This window comes from Bos indicus, chromosome 3 (genome assembly GCF_029378745.1).
Source record: "Bos indicus isolate NIAB-ARS_2022 breed Sahiwal x Tharparkar chromosome 3, NIAB-ARS_B.indTharparkar_mat_pri_1.0, whole genome shotgun sequence".
NCBI classification, from domain to species: Eukaryota; Metazoa; Chordata; class Mammalia; order Artiodactyla; family Bovidae; genus Bos; species Bos indicus.
Genome location: NC_091762.1, coordinates 34,468,146 through 34,488,519, shown reverse-complemented (window position 1 = coordinate 34,488,519; position 20,374 = coordinate 34,468,146). Strand labels below are relative to the sequence as shown.

The 20,374-nt window shown below is 44.5% G+C and overlaps 1 protein-coding gene across 5 annotated transcripts in view; it reads right to left on the bottom strand.

The window, feature by feature from the left end:
- Nucleotides 1-187: 187 nt before the first annotated feature.
- SORT1 (sortilin 1) overlaps nt 188-20,374 on the bottom strand; it is a 67,202-nt gene continuing 47,015 nt past the window's right edge. For 3 of the 5 annotated variants that reach the window (XM_019956916.2, XM_070785970.1, XM_019956921.2), the window contains exons 11-21: nt 19,791-19,897; nt 16,207-16,309; nt 15,699-15,867; nt 14,916-15,106; nt 11,526-11,715; nt 7,401-7,517; nt 6,720-6,828; nt 5,826-5,924; nt 5,187-5,293; nt 4,805-4,928; nt 188-4,577 (exon numbers count right to left, since the gene is read on the bottom strand). In XM_019956916.2, coding sequence (XP_019812475.2) covers nt 4,563-4,577; nt 4,805-4,928; nt 5,187-5,293; nt 5,826-5,924; nt 6,720-6,828; nt 7,401-7,517; nt 11,526-11,715; nt 14,916-15,106; nt 15,699-15,867; nt 16,207-16,309; nt 19,791-19,897 — 1,331 coding nt within the window. In that variant the 3' untranslated portion in view covers nt 188-4,562. The remainder of the gene's footprint in view (nt 4,578-4,804; nt 4,929-5,186; nt 5,294-5,825; nt 5,925-6,719; nt 6,829-7,400; nt 7,518-11,525; nt 11,716-14,915; nt 15,107-15,698; nt 15,868-16,206; nt 16,310-19,790; nt 19,898-20,374) is intronic. The other 2 variants (XM_019956917.2, XM_070785971.1) reach the window with 1 other exon arrangement.

The window sequence follows — 20,374 nt, the reverse complement described above, 5'->3', positions numbered from 1 at the left end:
ATAGTCCTGGCTCATTAATTGATGTTCTCTTGATTGCTGGGGTTCAATTTTTGAAGCTAGGAAAGTGGAGAAACTTTCATATTAACAAACTGTAGCTTAGTCATTTTAGTAGGTCAGGTAATAAAGTCCAGTCTGTTTTATTTCTAACCCAAATATTGCAAATATACAGAAAATTACCAGTACAAAGTTAAACACATCCAGATTTATTTACACAGTGCTAAAGAAATTTGAGTTTTATTTCCATTTTGTGGAATTTTATTCTGGGGTCTGGCTTTGTTGTGCAACTGACATAGGTCATTGAAACTTGATTATTCCACCTCACATGCAATTTTCTGCCCCAAGGGAACAGAAAACTTGGGTTTTTAGTGCACATGCAGTAATGATCTTAATACTGCTTTAGATTTGAGTAGGAAGGCTATCTGACAGCTTGGGGAGGAGGCAGAGAAGGTACAGAACCAGGAGGGACCACATGCTCAGACAGGGAATAGGAAACAAGAGAGGGATGGATACCAGGCACACAGGGGGACCCTGAGCATATCTGTGCACGAGGATGAGGAGGGTACCATCAAAACCCGACCCTCCTCCCTAGACGTCCAAACACAGGAGGTGGGCAGAATCATCAGGAACACTCAAGTCACGTGACCACAAACTGAGGGCATGCGGAGGATGAGAACTGCATTAAGGATTTGGGCATATCATTAACATGTACACTATACAGTTTATACATGTATATATGTACACACACACACATATATATATATAGAAAGGTACAGATTAGTTTATGTTATTCTATATAAACAAGGATGCTTAAGAATGTACCGGTGTGAAAAAAAATGCACACAGTAGGTTGCTGAAGACAACTTCTAATTAGACTTCTGATTCTTCTTTGTTATAATGCAAAGTAGCCAAGAAATCAACACATTCCTGCTATTTCAATCACCCTCCATGAGGGCGAGGCCTTGGCCCTCCTGGGGCAGGACGGTGTCCCTGGTGCAACCTGAGCTGGGCAAACTGGTGGCAGATGGAACAGTCTGGCCTCCCTATCACTACCATGTGGAAATCCAAAACTTTGGTTTTTGTTTGAAGGACATGTAAGTCCATGTTTATTTATCTGCTTGAGGGAAGGCAGTAGCAAAGGTGAAAAGCAGAAGCTCTTCCTATTTTAGCAGTTCTAGGTATCCAGGTTAATGTGGGGTAAGGCGGCGGTACCAACAGTGAGCAGGGTGAGCTCCAAGCCCCTGCAGAGAGAAGCAGGGCTCTTTAAAGCTCTCCTAAGAGGAAACAAGAAACTCTCTACTGGAATCACTTGCTTAGAAAACAAAGACTGAAGCCAGGCCAGTCCTGCACATGGAGTGGATGTGGATCGCCCTGCACTCCTCTATCCTTGTGCCATGGTGAAGGCCACGGGAGAACCAGCTGTGGTTGACAGAGCCAGTGGTGGCCAGCACGTTACCGATCTGCCAGGGATGAAAGGCCAGCTTCGGCATGCAGAGGCCCAGAGGTAAACCTAAGAATGAGACAGACACCCTGGAAAGCCTATTCAGAGGCAGATGACAAATTCTAAAGCTTTAGTTACAGCCAATCTATTGAATCTCCTGAGCCCAGCCTAGAACTGCCACAGTCCTCCAAACACTTTCAGTCCAAGTGGCGTTCCCATTCGATGAACAGCTTAGGCGTATGCATCCCTGGTCTCAGGTCTCACTGAAAACCAAAAGCCCTCTTAAGTCCAAGATACTTGTCCACAGAGCATGAAAGATGGTGAGTTCACCACCTGGATTTCAGAGCTCAGATCACTCTGGACAGTCTGCTATGTCCAACCTACCTTATGACGCTAACTTCTATTACTGAAACAGTCCCTTGTGCTATTAAGCCTGACACTACACTTTATTTTCAGAGATAATGCCTGACATTATCAGTAGGACATCAGTAGGACAAATCAGAAATCTTTTTTTCTTAGGAGCTATCGTGGCTCTGTTAGGCTGTTTTCATCTTGGGCCGGGGACATACCCTTGTGAGATGCGGAAGGCTAGCCAGCCAGGCTTGCTAGCAGTCCTCAAACTGACTAAGCTCTCCAGCCAGTCATGGGTGGGGGACAAGGGAAACGGAGAGGGTGACTCATCAGTGGAGATTCCATTCCCACACTCTTGAACCACCGTGACCTTCAATGAGGTAAGGGGCGATTTCTAAACACATACTCAAAATTACCATTACTTTTGCTTCCAGCCACGAAAAATTTCCTGTTTACTAAGTTGGCAAAAGAGCTCTACATGCTGCTCTGAAAGAAAGGCCACTGACCCGTGCCCTGAAGAACTGCAAGACATTTGTAAGAAAGCAGCCTGCTCCCACCTGGCAGCAAGAGCATCCATCAAAGTGCATGAGATCCGAAGACAATCACCGTCACCACTCATGACTCAGGGACCTTGACACCTTTACTTCATTTTTGTGCCTCAGCTCCATCTCTAATGGGGATTACAAACCCTGTGGTTTTTTTTTTTATCTCACAAGAATGCTGTGAGGTTCAAATGACATAATGCAAGGGAAAAAGTGCCATGAAAACTACCAAGTTCTACAGAAACCCCAGGTATCACTGTCCTGAGTCTTACACGGTTGGAGAAGAATATTAACTCTCTTACATGTAAAACTAATCAGAGAATTACCGTATGTCGGCACATCTACTTCGGTGGGTGCATGTGGGGAGAAGAGTGTATGGTCTACGCAGGTCTTCTCTGGGCATCAAATTCACATGGGGCAGGAGGTGAGGGTGAATGGGATAAAAGCTGAGACTTTTTGATCATTTGTGAGCTGGTGTATCTTTGGAATTACTTTCAATTTAAAAACCTTACAAAAGGAATGAGATTTTCCTAAAAAACTAGTGCTCTCTGGCTCTAACAAATATGAACTCTCTTTACAAAAACTGCCTTAACTTTATAGTTCCCTGACTTACGTTAATCTTACTGCAGTTTCAAAGTTTCTTTAAAATTCTCCATCCACTCCCTCCCCTGCGTTCCCTACTGCTGTTAATCCATTCTGGTGAGAAGACAATTCAGCCATCTGCTCACACATTCTGACAAAAGTTCATTTGGCACATTTACTTTTTCCTGACTTTCTAGCCATAAAATGAACCAGCAGCAAAATGGCAGTTACCAAAGAACATCCCCAGTCATCACTATTGGGAGAAACCGTGACCAGCACAGTAGCTGTGCTGACTGGGAACGCACTACTGTGTCCGAGTACAGCAAACAGTCAAGCTGTACTAAAACTAATGACGACAGCTTTCCATCACTGTCTGGCCACCCAAAAATCCGCCTCGCTACATTTTCTAATTTATGCCATTTTTTAAAAATGTCAAAGGGAACATTTTATTAAATGTAAAATATGAACTTAATGTATCACACAAAACATCAATCTGCACTAGAAGCGTGTTTTTCACTTGGTTTGGCTCAAAGTTTCAAGCCAACAAATTACTTGGCAAAGCTGGGGAAGTGGAGGGGTAAGAAGGAGAACTTGGTAACAAAACTCAATTTTTTTTTTTTAAAGCTTAAAACTGAAAACATGTCTAGTCACAGCTCCATGTAGAGCAGCAACCTAAGAGGAAGCGAATAAGCAGCCATTCTAATGATTCACGGATGAGTCGTCCTCAGAGGCTGTGCTGTGCATGCCACCAGCCGTTCCAGTGAAGAGGTTGCTCAGCCTGGGTACTCAGCTTGAGCCCCATCCTTGAGCAAGTCCACTGGCACACACATAAGGCATGGCTTGAAAGATCTTGGAAGAAGCAAGAATTTCTCCTTTAATAGATGCTAAATCTAGTCAATTCTCTGCTGTTCCCTTCTTCCTGCCCCAAGTTAAAAATATTGCCCTTTTGGTTTTCCTGATTTAGTGTCTTGGAAGCACATGTAAGTTAGTTGCCAAAGGGCAATTAACAAGGGTATTGCCTAATTAAACAGGGGAAAAGAAAAATCACTGTGGCCTATGGCTCCTGAAAGAAATAACAAAAAGCAGTGATCTATGTGAGGAGCTGGTGTGCACTATTCTTGGAGCAGGGCTGGCCCCAGAGGGAGAGAGGCTGCCCAGGCTGTGCCAGTCATTGCAGCCTCTTTGCTCATCTCTGCAGCTGCTTCGTGGTGCTGACACTGTCCAGGGATGGCACAGCCCTGGGACGGCACCAAGGGCTTCATGAGAATTGATGACGAAGCTGGCCGGTGCCCTGGGGTAGGCGCCGCGCAAAACATGTGACTGTGGGGTTAGTGAAAAGTTCCCTTCAATTCCATTTCATTTCCCTTAAAAACCAAAACCAAAAAGGGCTCATACCTTGCAAAAACACAGAACTCATAAAGTTAAAGAATTAAAAATTTCCCCTCTCTTCTCCGAGCCAATTGGCAAGAGTGTTTCGGGTCCCCACCCCCCTATTTCTTTAGTGTAGGTCCTTTTGGCTTTGATGGAAGCAGCAGAAACAGAGCTGGGTCCTTCGCAATGGGAAATTTATTTCCCTAAGTCGGAGCCACAGGGAGTGTAGGAGGTACTGCGGTCCATCATTCGTACTCGGTCCCAGCTCTTTTGAGGAGCTATTCCAGAAGGTCCTGAAAAAACAAAAGACACGGGCCATATTATTTACAGACCAAAAAAAATCCCTAATCCTTATTTTGAAAGCCGTTACGTAGCTTCTGGGTTGGCCAAGTCTTAGTCATTAAGTTGCTGCTTCTAGCTTATACCCTCCGTTGCTTCAAACATACCTTGGTCATAAGTAAAAAAAGAATCACTCTTTTTAAAGACTTCTGCACCACCCCTCAAGAAGAAACAGTCTCACCTCATCTGAGTCATCATGATAACCGCTTTTGTGAGTGTGGGAGGCCGTGTCCAAAGCATCCACACCATCCACACCATTAGCCTCTGCATGCTGCTGGAGCACCGAGTACCGATGCACCAGGAACCTGGGGGCGGAAACTGCTGTCAACCCTCACGTGGTGAGGAAGAATGCATTTCTTATAGGGCTGTGGACTCTCCAAGTTTTACACACTCACAGAATGAGCCGCGCATACAGGAAGCACAGCCTATAGTTGGTATATGAAAAATGGAAGGAAAGATTTGGGTCCGATGTTTCAGTAACGTCACTTCAACTAGTCAGTTTTCGCCAGCGGCAGACTCTGCCCTTGGCTGACTTGCAGGTTTGACTGACTCCGGTTCCTTACCTTCCACCACAGACGTATTTCTTCACAATGAGCACTCCTGCTATGACTGTGACCAGCATCAATCCCACAGTGGCCAGGATAATTGGAACAGAATTTGACTTGGAATTCTTGATAAATTAAAACACAAACACACAATCAATTTTGGGTGTGCATATTCCAGGACTGAATTCAAAGAGGCTGCTCAATTTCTTATTTCTCTGCTCAACGATCTGTAGTCTCTAGGCACCTAATGATGAAACGTTCCCAAACCCCTCAAGATGACCATCTCAGTGCTACCAGGAGAATACCACAGCTGGCAGAGGGTAATCAAAACGTGAGCTGCCTTGAAGCTGTCAGAATAGTGCAAACTCAGGGGCTTCAATGTCAAAGTTACACTGGAAGCTATGGTTCTAGATCAAATACAATTGTGACTGTTCCCCGTGACCACTGGTTGTAAGTCTTGGAGCTTTTAAGGATGAAGCAGAGAGAGAGACCATGATAGTAAGTGGGCTGAATGAATCTAGCATAGGGCCATCACCTGGGAAGGAGCTGTGCCAATGCTGTCAGGCAGGCCCTCCCATGATAACAAGATTCATTTCTTAAGTTTTCACATGTTGTTATAAATAAGCTCTGTCATATCATTGTCTGAGTGTGACCTACCTGCTTCTGGGTGGGAGATAGGGAGTGTGTGTTTTCAGTGTATCCCAGAGGAGGCGGAGCTGGATTCTGGGACAAGCTGTGTCCCTGTGGGCGGGAGTCCTGTGCAATCACACACACAAACACTCTGAGGACAGCCGCCAGGAGTGCAGGGCAGTGATGCAAAGAAGCAGGAGCTTGCCCCCAACAAGTACACACACCCACACACTCTTCTCCCCCTGCCTTCTTCCACCCCGTCAGGCCCTCACTCCTGAGAAGGTTAGACAGGAGGGACTGCAGACTGTCCATCTCTCAGTTTCCAGATTAGGTACCTGGGGTCCACAGTCTTCTGTTCCCATTCACACTGCTGGGCCAGCACCTCTTTATCAAGAGGGTTCCTCTTACCAGATCCCCATAGCCTGGCCAGACAGTTCAATGCTACAGATCTGGAATCAGCTCCCAAACTTGCTTCCAAATCAAGACCAGCCCCTTATTACCGCGGTGCAGGTTCTCCTTATGAACACACCTGACATGACTCAGCACAGAGATCCCCACTAACCAGGGTCCCATGCCCTTCCCTTCCACACGTGCAAAACCCCAGCCCTTGATGGCAGGACTTGTTGAGTCTTTTTTCTAAGTGACTCTGAGCCTCAGAAATTTTCTCAACCCTAAGCTTCTAAGACTTGGATAAATACTGAGCACCATTTTCCCTCCCCCAGAAAAGTTTTCAGTAGATGAGCTTATTGTTGGCTTAAGTGACCATCCTTCATCCTAACAGTTTCCGTGCAACGGGAAGCCTGACATAAGTGGTCTGGCCACTTGTATTAGGTGATAAAGCTCTCGACACACTGTAACTTTGACCTTCCTGGCAGAACTCAAAACCCCACTTGTATCTACACCAGATCTACTTTAACACACCTGCTTTTCTGGACTCAAAAAGTTGCTTGTGCATTTCTTTTTCAAGTCTTTCACTTCTCGAACTGGATTCACGCCACCCTGGCATTTGTCTCCTGGAATTTTCCGGTACCTGAGGGGCAGAGAAAAGGTGTTGACAGAATACAAGGATGCACTTCTGGATTCTTGCTTACTTCCTGAAAACAAGATGTGAAAAGCTGCAGAAAAACTTCTGGTCCTTACACCATCTTTCAGGGCTTGGGGGAGATCCACAGGGGTGCTGGGGGGATATCCTGTGTAGTTTCAGTCCTTGGACAGACCACACATCCCTTGCCATGCTGCAATGATATGCCGACTTTCTGCCCTATGAGACTGCTGGGGAAGCCCGTCAGTACACAGGGGAGGGGAGAGTTATCAGGGGAGTAGGCAGTCAGGCTCCTCTAGAATGGCACTCTCTGCTATGGTGACTATTTACTTTTAAATTAATCAAAATTACTTCAGTTCCTCACTCTAGTGTCAATAGCCACAGAGGGCTAGGGGTCACTGTATCAGACGCAGCAGATTATAGAGCATTTCCCCCACCACAGAAAGTTCTACCGGACAGTGATTTTCTAGACTCTCTCAAATACTCAGAAGAGCGTGGAGGGAACTCTCTCCCTGCACAGGGGAGACGCGGGCCCGACGCGGGAGAAGCAGCCGCCTCACCCGTTTGTCGTCAGGTGCTCTTCTCTTCCATACAAACAAAACTCGAGGTCGTGGCCCTTCAGTTCTGGCTGTTCCACACATTTGGAGTCATTTTCTGGACGGAAGTAGCCAAAATCACTGTAAGAATAAGCAAAGAATGTATCTTTCAAAGTTGCTGAAAGACAGGAGGCAAATAGCAGTGAAGGCTTTATGTGGGGCAGAGGATGGTTAATATTCCAGGCTTGGGTTGCCAGAAAACAGCTAAGGAAGTCTGTGACATATAAAGAGGTCTCTTTAGGAACAAAAGCACACAGAGGGCTTAATTGGGGGGCGGGGAATGGCTTATGGATTGGGCCTGGGGGACTGAGGACTCAGTAGCTAGGAGTTCCACACAGACAGCTCGGGGAAGGGAAATCGCGCAGTCTATAGCGGGTAGGGATACACGCAACTAAGACACAGAGAAACAGTGTGTCAGCCACAGACCTAAACGCACGGAAACTTAGCAATTCTTTCATCTCCAAATAACTCATTATGTTATACCCATGAGAGTGTATATCCAACCTTTCCTGCCTTCCCCACATCTGTGTCCCTCTCAGCCTCTTGGATGGTGCCTGATGCCAATGTGAATGCCCATCCCTGCCCTCCATTCCATCCCATCTCTCCATAGTGACCTGTTCTCCTTTCTCTGCTTTCCCCAAAGTAAGGATATGCAGGGCCTTGGCACCTCATACCCCTAGGTGGGGGCTTGCTTCATGAACAGCTTGGAGGGACCGCCAGTCCCCTCACCCGGCAGCTTCTCCTTAGCTTGCACCTGTCCTCTTCTTTCACCACCCTCTCTCCCTTATTGGCCAATTTTCTCTTTTACTTGTTCTGTTTTACTCATTTACTTTTTACGCTCTGCATCTTGGCTTGAACCCCCCGCTGCAACCTTGAAAATGAATGTCTGCGCCCTTGCAGGCCCACCAGTCATCCAACCTTGGGGCTTTCTCTGTCTTGTTCACTTTGGCCACCCGGCACACCACTGGGCCCACCCGCTGCAGCCCCAAGAGCTGCACTCAGGCTTCTCTGGTCACTGCTGGCTCTGCTCTCTTCCTGACACGTAGGTGCAGATGTTTCCCAAGATTCTATCATCCATTCTCTTACTCTGTATCTGCTCTCCCTTCGTGAGCTTAACTATTTGCTTAACTATTTGCTGCAACTAAAACTTCTAGGTTTGGACTTCCCTGGTGGTCCAGTGGAGAAGAATCCACCTGCCAACGCAGGGGACTTGGGTTTGATCCCTGTCTGGGAAGATTCCACATGCCTCGGAGCAACTAAGCCTGGGAGCCACAACTGCTGAGCCTGTGCTCCGCAACAACAGAAGCCACCTCAGTGAGAAGCCCGCACACTGTAACGGTGAGCAGCCCCTGCTCATCACAACTAGAGGAAGCCTGTGCACAGCAACAAAAATGCAAGTAAATAACAATTTCAAAAAATTAATAAAACGTCCAGGTTCTACCTCTCTTGAACTCTAATCCTACATTTCCAAATACTTGCTGAACATTGCCACATAAATCTGTTGACAGAACCTCAAAGAAATAAAAATGTTCAAAACGTATCATGTTTCCTCCTTTGAGCTGGCCTCTCCTGTCATTTCTTTACATTTGTCCAGGGCACTATCTTCCTGAGCACCCCTATCTGGACGCCCTCACTTCTTTCCTGTGGCAGCCACGGCTTCCCCTCACAGCCTATCTTCCGGCATACTCTTTCTTTTTGAAAATTATTTATTTATTTATTTTGGGCTGCCCCGGATCTTTGTTGCTGCAGGTGGGCTTTGTCTAGTTGCGGCAAACAGGGGCTACTGTTCGTTGTAATGTAGGGCTTCTCACTGCGGCGGCTTCTCTTGTTGTGGAGCACAGGCTCTAGGCGCCAAGGGCTTCAGCAGTTGCAGCATGTGGGCTCAGTAGCTGTGGTGCACAGGCTTAGTTGCTCTGGGGCATGTGGGATCTTCCCAGACCAGGGATTGAACCCATGTCTCCTGCATTGGTAGGTGGATTCTTCTCCACTGAGCCATCAGGGAAGCCCCAGCACAACCTTCCTGATCGTGCTGTTGGGGGCCTATGCTCACATCAGTCTACTGGTTTTAATGATCTGCTTCTTTCCAGATGTACAGATCAAATCTTACAGCTCATCAGGGCTCAGCTCAGATGCCAACGCCTCTACAAAGCCTCTCTGATCCAACTCCTTTTAGGTCTGGATGGAAGAATCTCTCCCTTCTCTAAATCCATTAGGTACTTACAGTTTCTCTTTTCAAACATACTCATGTGACTCTTACCAGAAGAGTCTATAATAAAATTTCTGTTATCACTTTTGCACTGCCCTGTGCCTAACAAATATTCAATGAATATTTGGTAAATATATAGATGCTGCTTGGACTTCAAGGTTTTCTGACAAATATTGAAGGGAGAGGGTAGGAAGAACAAGAGAAGACATCATGCCTCCAATAGCAAGGAGAAATTTCTGGCAAAAACTTTTGTGTGTTCAATCCAAAATTCCAGGGACCACACCCTCCCCACTCACGAAGTATACATTCCTCAGGCACGTGGGGTGTGTGCGCAGGCTCTGGGGCAGAACTAACTGCCCGGTTCACATCCCAGCTCTGCCACGTGACAGCAAGTTAGTCATGACCCCTCTCTACCTTTGTTTCTTCCTTTGTGAAATGTAAATAACACAGCACCTATCTCATGCGGCTGCTGAAGAGAAGTGTGAGTTGCTTAGGACAGTGTCTGGCACAGAGGCAATGTTTAAAAAAGTCAGCTGCTATCATTATGACTATGTGATTATTAAATACAATATGTGCTCAGGGGGGTTAGATTTTAATGGTGGAATCTAATCTAAACACAAGAATTAAAATATAGTGAATGCTGTAAAAATATAATAAGTGCAGTGGGAGCCTAGATGAGGAAAAACTGGGGAAGGCTTTAGGAGGCAACATCTGAGCTAAAGTATTACAGGCCAAAGAGGAATTCACCAGGCTTGGGGGGTCAAGCAGCAAATGTGGAAAGACCTTCCAGGCAGGAGCAGCAGCACGCACAGTGGCATGGAGCTCTGAAGCCGCGGAGCATGTTTGGAAAACAGAAGTAGTTCAGGTGACCGAGAGTCAGCCTGTGTGCCATTAAGGGTGAGAGAGCCCTTCAGAGTCTGACAGTATCCACAAACTCCAGCCCTATTATAACATCCAAGTGACCTGAGTGCCATTTTCCCTTGTAGAAATAGAGAAGGGAGGGCCCCTGGCCATCCCACACACAGATGTGAACAACACAGGAGGAAACACATGGTCAGACGGGGGTTTGTTCAGTCCCATACTCTGTCACCTATAGTTCGGGAGAATACACTGTAGGAGGGTAGGACTGCTATCTTCCTGTCTTCTTTTCCAAATCCACTTCTACCTCCCTGACAGCTTCTTCTGCAGCTAACAAGTTCCATAAGATTAGTACCTGTGATGTGAAGCAGTTCCTCTTATTCGCCCTAAGCTAGGCTACCAAGGGACTCCCTCGCCCCTGTACAATCAACTAACCCTGTGCCAGCCACGAAACTAATCCTTAAGCCTGGATGGTTCTGAACTCTAGGGATCCACCATGATGGCTCCGGAGCCTTGACGGGATAGAGACCAAACATTCTGATGGCATCTCCCCTCTCAGGACAGAGCCACACTCTCTCTGCCTGCAGTCCTGCAGACAACCCCAAAGCTAGCCCCACCTGCTGAACCCAGGCACTTAGGCTGTTTGCTAAAGCCCAGTTTCCCCTGAGCTCTCAGCTCCTGCCCCACTTTGCATGGTGCTTCTGTCCTATCGCCTTCTCTCTCTGCTTTCTTACTCGCATCCTCATTCTACACTCCTCTCCTTCCTCACACGGGTAAGTCAGGATTTCGGGGGTTGTTGCTGGTTCTGCACAATAATTAATGGTCTGATACAATAATGTTATTTGTTCAATTACTAACAATTCTGCTTCCCTTCCTCTGTGCCTCAATTTCCTTGAGGAAAGAAGAAGCAACAGTTTTCCACTCTTGAGGAAAAAAGGGGAAAAAAGGACTGAAATAATTTTCAACTGTCTGTTGCGTCCTCCAGCACAGGAGGTGGCTGACAGGGATCTGAGGGGTGCAGATACCAGAGGAAGTCCTCCAGGGAGCAGGGACAGACGGACGGCTGCTTGGTCACAACATAGTTTCGACCATTCTGACAGACAGATGACTTGCGTAGCCGGAGGTATTGTTCTTTATAGCCTAAAATGCAGCCATCTCCATAATCTCCAGGGTCTGTAGAGTGAGCCAGCCAGATGGTATAGTCCTTCTCTTCACCTAAAAGAAAGACAGGCTCTTCAGGAAACTACATGAATCCACTATGTGAGACAGCTGCCAGGCAATAGAAAGAAAGAAGAGATGAAAAGTACAGATGTCTGACTTAACCTATTGCTTCGCTTTGGAATTGCAAAAGAAAGTTGCATTAGTGGGAGCCTACTAGTGAATGGCCTTTCCTCAAGCCAAGGGAGGAGTCTTTGCAGTTCACAGCCCATTTGAGTTCTAAGAAAAACCTTGTGCAGCAGGAAGGTGGATGGAGAACCTCTAAAGTTACTTCCAGACTGAGAGGCTGCTGTCTTTAAGTCTTGTGCACTTGTGTTCTTGGTCAGGGGCTGTCAGAGGTAAGCAACCAGATGTTTGCCTTTAGGGCAAGACGCCAATTAACCAAAAGCAAGGGTTTAATTGTACCAAGGGTGAGAATGCTTCAAAAGGTGGGGGAAATATTCTCTTTCTAGTATTTGTGCTGATGAAGCGAGCACAAACATTCTCTAGTCTTTTAACTCTTGTTGCTGCTGCTGCTGCTAAGTCGCTTCAGTTGTGTCCAACTCTGTGCGACCCCAGAGACAGCAGCCCAGCAGGCTCCCCCGTCCCTGGGATTCTCCAGGCAAGAACACTGGAGTGGGTTGCCATTTCCTTCTCCAATGCATGAAAGTGAAAAGCCAAAGTGAAGTCGCTCAGTCGTGTCCGACTCCTAGCGACCCCATGGACTGCAGCCTACCAGGCTCCTCCATCCATGCGATTTTCCAGGCAAGAGTACTGGAGTGGGGTGCCATTGCCTGTTGACTGGCTTTCAAATGAAGACTGCTAATGACAGTCAACCTGGCTCAGTGTGTCATATCATCCACTCCTGGAAAAATGACTCAAAGGCTGTGGCCTAAAGACTGTGGATTGGGCTTTTATCCTTCAGGATATGAAGACTAGCACCCAGCCTGTTAAAGAGCAGTGCTTAACCAATCTTTTAATGATGTTAAACTTCAGGGATAACTGTAGAAGCTGCCTGCATCTGCAGAGGGGACAACTCATAAGCCAGCTCTTTTACAGTCTATTTAACGGATTTAGATTATAATGACTCTCTGGTTTTAAATCACTGAAACATCTTGTAGAAAAGGTCCAAACCAAGTGTTTCTACTTCCTGCAGGAGTCACTAAATTAACGTGCTAAGGAAATGGGCCCCTAACACAGTCTAAAAAAGTCAGGACCAAAATTTAACCCAAGCATCTTGAAACTTTATATCTTCTTTCATATTATGCCAAGCAATCACGGGTCACAGATGGTCACTTTTTGTCCAGTTTTTCTTTTATCCTTCTTATTTTCAATACAGTGCCAGCATCTTTAGTACTGGGGGTCTGGGTTTGCTTGTGATTCTTTAGGAATACCATGAAATGAATATTTTAACTCCTTCTCTGAAGCCATTTTTCTGGGTCTTTAACATGTCTTCCAGTTTGAAGTCACAGCATTCAGAAATGGTCAGTGTGGGCTTCTTGCCTGCTCAGGAGCCAGTCTAGAGTCTCAGTTGTGACTGATATTCAAGCCAAACTCTGCAGGAAAACTTCCTTACTTCAACATTTAAATAAATGACATAATCAATTAGATGTAACACATTTTCCTCTAAAGTTTCCTCTTTATAGTTCTGCTGTAACCAGCAGTGAAAAACCCTGAAGTCTTATGAAGTAATTTTAGACAAATATAAACACGTACTATCCTTACAAGCAGAAAATAACTTTCAGAAAATGCTTCAGAGATCTAAAGTGCAAAACTAAACTCTTCTAAATATCCACATGCGGCTGGTGTGAATTGAGATTTACAGTAAGGGTGAGTGTAAAATATGCATCAGATTTTGAGGACTCAGAAGAAAAAGAATGTAACAGATGGCCAAAAAGCACATGAAAAGCTGCTCAACATCGTTAATTATCAGAGAATCAAAACTACAATGAGGTATCACTTCATACCAGTCAGAATGGCCATCATCAAAAAATCTACAAACAATAAATACTGGAGAAGGTGTTGAGAAAAGAAAACCCTCCTACACTGTTGGTGGGAATGTAAATTGCTGTAGCCACTATGGAGAATGGTATGGAGGTTCCTTAAAAGACTACAAATAGAACTACCATGATTCCGCAATTTAATTCCTGGGCATATAACCAGAGAAAACCATAATCTAAAAGGATACATGTACCCCTATGATCAGAGGGGCATATTGCAGTTCATACTACAGCACTGTTTATAATAGCCAGGACATAAAAATAAAAGCATCAAAAGAGGAATGATAGATGATGTGGTACATATATACTATGCTGTACACAGTACATATGTATGATATGGTACATCACACATAAATAAAAGATGTGGTGCATATAAACTATGGAGTATTACTCAGCCATAAAAAAGAATGAAATAATGCCATTTGCAGTGACATGGATGGGCTTAGAGATTGTCATACTGAGTGAAGTAAGTCAGACAAAGATAAACATCATATGATATCACTTATATGTGGAATCTAAAAAAAGGTACAATGAACTTATTTACAAATAGAAATATCCACATACACAGAAAAGGAACTTATGGTTACAGGGAGAAAGAGGGGAGAGTGATGACTTGGGAGACTAGGATTGACATACACACTAACTATATATAAAATAGATAACTAATAAGGACCTACTGTAGCACACAGGGAACTCTACTCAATACTCAGTTTATATAGGAAAAGAGTCTAAAGGAGAGTGGGTATATGTATATGTATAACTGATTCACTATGTTGTATAGTGAAACTAATACAACATTATAAATCAACTATACTCCAATATTTTTTTAAAAAAATCTTTAAAAAGGAAGAGTGTAAAGTATTTCACTAATAATTATCAAATATTGTTTTACATGTTAAAGTGATATTTTAGACATACTGAAATAACTATATTATTAAAATGAATTTTGCCTCTTACTTGTATAATGTAGCTAGCTGACAGAATAATTTAAATTATATATGTTGCTCTCATGCTATTTCTCTTGGATAGTGCTAATCCAAACAGGGGAAGTGCTTTTCTGGTACCATTTCACTGCCTGCTCACCCACGTGGAACATCCTTCAATCCTCTTTCATAGACATGATTTTCTTATTCCAGTTAGAAGAAACTGAACTGGATGGGTTATTTAGGAAAATAGGCTTACAAGTTTCTGATAGAAAAGGTCAAAGGAGACACTCACAGTTCCTTTCAAGGATATCTTTAAAATCGATGGTGTAGGAGACCCACTGGCGAGCCAGGAAAGATTCTGTGAAGCCCCAGATGCTGATGTTCATGGACCTAGCTCCGGGTTCTGAAGCCAGGCCCGTAAAGTAGATAGGCTCCTTGGTAAATGTGTAGGTTTGCCAGCACTGACCCTCGTCTGTGGAGAACCTGAAACCACAGTTAGAGGAAGATCGTGACAGAGGATCAACGTTTACTGGATTATCAGGAAACCACTCCAGCTGTTTTCATCCCAAATCAGAGAACTCTCATATTTAGGTGACGGCTTACTGACTGACAATTATATTAATTTCTAATGCCTGCAGTTAACAGGGAAATGGGATTCACTCAAATAGTATGGAAGAAAATGCATTTATAAAAATTCTTCCAAGGGAAAGGAAGAATAGTGACCCATATAAGAACGGGCTTCTGAGTCAATAAACAGAAATTATACAATAAGAACTTGTACTTAAGGAGTTATTTACCATCCAGACTGCTTCAATGCATCCATAATATTCTTGTGGGAAGAGAGAAGAACATTTTTTCTTTTAAGTGATAAAAAATGTAAGCTAGCAGAGTCAGAGGAAAAACACAAAGCCATTTAATTTGAGTTGCTCTGAATGCAACCCCTTCAAGCACCTCCCCTGCAGCTCTGCAGAATGCCTAAATCTGAATCAGGGTCCGGAACTTCCCCACAAACTGAAAAACATCCCGCGGTAGCCCTCTGGGCAGACAGTGTGGGTGGAGCTGAGCTCATGCATACTTAATCACATTGATCGGATGGCTGCTGTGCTCAATGGCTACGATGATGCCTCCAGAATCCAGGATGGTGTAATAGTGGGGTCCTTCCAGCATCTTCATCCATGAGTAACCCCCGTCATCTGAGATGTACACATCTGGGACCATCACGGAGATGGCATCCCCCACGCTACCTACAACACAGCCCACCATCTCATCAGCACACGTCAGCAGAGAAACAGAGAGGAGTCACTGTCACGAGAAGAATTCTGAATGAGTTTATTCTGATTATTTCCCATCAGGCCTCTTGGAATTAAAAAAAAAAGGCCACGACAATTTGGTAAAGGAAGAGGTCATGTTGCTGCTCTCTGATGGGAGTCCATGAAAAACCCACAGTATCTTTATCTTGCGAGAAATTCTGCAAAGGGTGGTAAAAGCCATGGATGGTGGTTTTCTCACAGGGTTCAATGCTATGACTGAGCTTCAATGTACTCAACTAGCTCTTCCCACAGAGGTGAGGGAGGGCTGCTTACCATGGGCAATGACTATGCCAACAGCATTAGGCTCTGACAGTGGGGCCATCGGAACATTTAGTTTCTGAGAGATGCTATAGGAAGCGTGGATATGAAGGCTGCACTGTGGAAAGACACCAAAGCTTAGATTAAAACCAAAGGTGTAATTTTTTTTATTCATCTCAGAGTCTTCTAATAATAAGGCTTTTTAACTTATTAACCCAGACTTCAGTGGGATACTCTTTTAAAAAATTGTGGTTAAAATAACATACCATAAAATTTGCATTTTAAAGGGTGCAATTCAGTAGTGTTAGGACATTCACACTGTTGTGCAACCATCACCATAATTCATCTCTGGGACTTCCACATCTTGCAAAACTGAAACTTCTATGTCCATTAAACCATAACTGCCTATTCCCCCTTTCCCAGACCCTGGCATTCCCAGACCCTGACACCATTCTATTTTCTTTCTCTGTAAATGTGATTATTAAATTATTATTAAATGCATTATGCATTTAAGAAGCAAGAATATCCCACTGAGCCTATAATTCAACAACAAAAAACCAAATAACCCACATTAAAAATGGGCAAAGGACTTGAAAAGACATTTCTCTAAAGAAAATGAGAGGCTTCCCAACTTGATGACTGCCTGCCATATTTCAGATACTGAACAAGATGTGGTGGTGATTTGAAATAAGACCCAGTCCTGTCTTTAAGAAACATTTCTTAGAAATTAGTTGGGTTATAAAGCAGGATGGTAATCCTTTAAAGGATGCTTTAAAAGAGGTTCAGGAGACTTCCCCGGTGGTCCAGTGGTAAAGACCCTACCTTCCAATGCAGGGAGTAAGGGTCTGACCCCTGGTCCGGGAACCAAGGTTCAGGAACTAAGGCCCCACATGCCACAGGGTGTTGCCAAAAAATTACAGAAAATAAACAAGTAAACAAAGAGGCTCAAATTGGTTACAATGTTAATTTTATGCCATGTGCAATTTTATTGCAGTTAAAAAAAGCTTCATGTAAACTGCTAATGAAATGAAGAGCAATGATTAGTTCTAACTAACCAGTCCATCCTAAAGGAGATAAGTCCTGAGTGTTCATTGGAAGGACTGATGTTGAAACTGAAACTCCAATACTCTGGCTACCTGATGAGAAGAGCTGGCTCATTTGAAAAGACCCTGATGCTGGGAAAGATTGAAGGTGGGAGAAGAAGGGGACGACAGAGGATGAGATGGTTGGATGGAATCACCAACTCAATGGACATGAGTTTGGGTGAACTCTGGGAGTTGGTGATGGACAGGGAGGCCTGGGGTGCTGCAGTCCATGGGGTCGCAAAGAGTCGGACGCGACTCAGCGACTGAACTGAGTTGAACTGAAGGATGGTCAGGATTTCCACCAACCTTAATGAACTGGGGGGAGGGGAGACAGGGACAACCTCCCCAGGAATAACACGGGCTAGAGGCACAGCAGGGTGTTCAGGGAGCAGCAGAGTTACAAGAAGGGGTGTGTCGGTGATAACGACAATGAAATGGGCAACAACAATGAAAAGGCAGAAGAGAACCTGCCGGGGGAGGAGAGGACCTTCATTCACCAGATCATGGGCAAAAGGGAGCCATGAAGAGTGCTAGGGAGGGAGAGGCACAGCAGCATGAGGGTGGCAAGGTACGTAAGGAGGCCACTGCACCTGTGCCTGTGCCTGAGGTGGAGAGGGCAGGAGCAGAGCAAGGCTAGGGTGGAGGGGTGGGAAGGGGAGCAGGAGGGGAGAGACTCCACAGTAGTCATGAAGACACAGAAGGGAGAGAGTGTGATGGGAATGGTGTGGGTACATTTATCTCCCACTGGTTGAGTCTCTTAAAACAGAAAGCCCAGTCAGGACAGCAGAGTACATACCAACCGTAGGCAGGTACTCAGAAGAGAGCCTGGAATTACCAATGCTGTCACTTTTGAAGGAAACTCCCAGGGTTCTGCTAAGCTCCTCTCAAATTCTTTAAAAGAGTCAGACACAAAGCTTGTTTTTTTCCTTTCCTGTCAAGACCTGTCACTCATGGAACCTGGCTCTCCTGCAGCAATGCCTTTGAATCTCTAGTTTGTGGCTTTTCCTCAGAGGGCTCAGCTCTTGAATCCACATGTTAGACCAGGTCACCACCTACATCCACAGGCCATGTGGAGCCCTGGCAGATGGGAAGAGAGGCCAAGTTCTCCTCCATTTGTTTCTGGCCAGTACGGCTTTGCACTGCTTATGAATGGCTGGTCGATGGCTTTCTGTAGAGTTGCTGAAGTGTCATAGCTGCCATCGTGACTCCTAACTAATCACTGGCCCATCTGACCACTCTGTTTTCATTCAGCAATTTAGTATAATACAAACTGTTAGCACAAATTGCAGGTCAAGAGGCAACAGTTAAAACTGGACATAGAACAACAGACTGGTTCCAAATCGGGAAAGGAGTATGTCAAAACTGTATATTGTCACCCTGCTTATTTAACTTAAATGCAGAGTACATCATACAAAATGCTGGGCTGGATGAAACACAAGCTGAAATCCAGATTGCTGGGAGAAATATCAATAACCTCAGATATGCAGATGATACCAACCTTACGGCAGAAAGGGAAGAAGAACTAAAGAGCCTCTTGATGAAGGTGAAAGAAGAGAGTGAAAAAGCTGGCTTAAAACTCAACATTCAGAAAACTAAGATCATGGCATCCGGTCCCATCACTTCATGACAAATAGATGGGGAAACAATGGAAACGGTGAGAGACTTTATTTTGTGGGGCTCCAAAATCACTGCAGATGGTGACTGCAACCATGAAGACGTTTGCTCCTTGGAATAAAAGCTATGACCAACCTGGACGGCATATTAAAAAGCAGAAACATTACTTTGCCAACAAAGGTCTGTCTAGTCAAAGCTATGGTTTTTCCAGTAGTCATGTATGGATGTGATTATGGATGTAAGAGTTGGATTGTAAAGAAAGCTGAGTGCCAAAGAACTGATGCTTCTGAACTGTGGTATTGGAGAAGAATCTTGAGAGTCCCTTGGACTACAAGGAGATCCAACCAGTCAATCCTAAAGGAAATCAGTCCTGAATATACACTGGAAGGACTGATGGTGAAGCTCAAACACCAATAATTTAGCCACCTGATGCAAAGAACTGACTCACTGGAAAAGACCCTGATGCTGGGGAAGATTGAAGGCGGGAGGAGAAGGGGACGACAAAGGTTGAAATGGTTGGATGGCATCACCAACTTGATAGACATGAGTTTGAGTAAGCTCTGGGAGCTGTTGATGGACAGGGAAGCCCGGTGTGCTGCAGTCCACGGGGTCACAAAGAGTCGGACACGACTGAACAACTGAACTAAACCGACTGAAATTGTTAGCCTTCAGTTTTGGTTTTCTTTAAAGACAAATAAAGTGTAATATTTTGGTCTTTCTTCACAGTTCAAATTTCTCACATCCTAGTTAATTTCAACCTCTCATTTCCCAATTTTCCACTGTTAGCTGTGGACCCTCAGCAAGTACAAAACTTCATTATTCAAAAGCCTGGCACTAATAAGAGCAGAACAGAATGGTTGCTTTGCTCCAAATACATATGACAGTAGGAATAAAACAAACCTCGTTCTTATTTTTTGCAGTAGCATCGCATTCACTGTTCTCAGGCTTCCTCAGGTGCTTCCACCTTCCTCCTTGGTCAAAAGTGATCATAGTCTGGATAGAATTATCTGAATAGGAAAAGGATGACATTAATCTTGATATATTGATTAGGAAGCACCCTAATCAATTCAGTTTATCATTGCATAACTCTCTAACAGAGATTATGTAATACCAATAGAACCCTGGAGTCCCACAAGATGTTGACATCCAGTGAAATGGGTCAATATTGGTGAGTACGATACTTGAAAGAGGCTTCGCACCTGAACAGGATTCTACTGATTCCAGAAATCATCTAGACTGCTACTCTTGAAAAAAAGATACCATTTATCTCCTTATCAACACAATTCTATTCTTCCTTGCTTGCTTGCCCTGGAGGAAAATCTACAATGAGAAGGCACTCTAATCTGGACTAAGGCCATGATACCAGGCTTATTTTAGGAAATCTCAAGATTTGAATTATCTGCATTAAGTCTCAATGAATAATTCCTAGCTTTTGTCTCTTTACCACGTCATATCCTATTTCTCTTACACATTTTTTTTTCTTC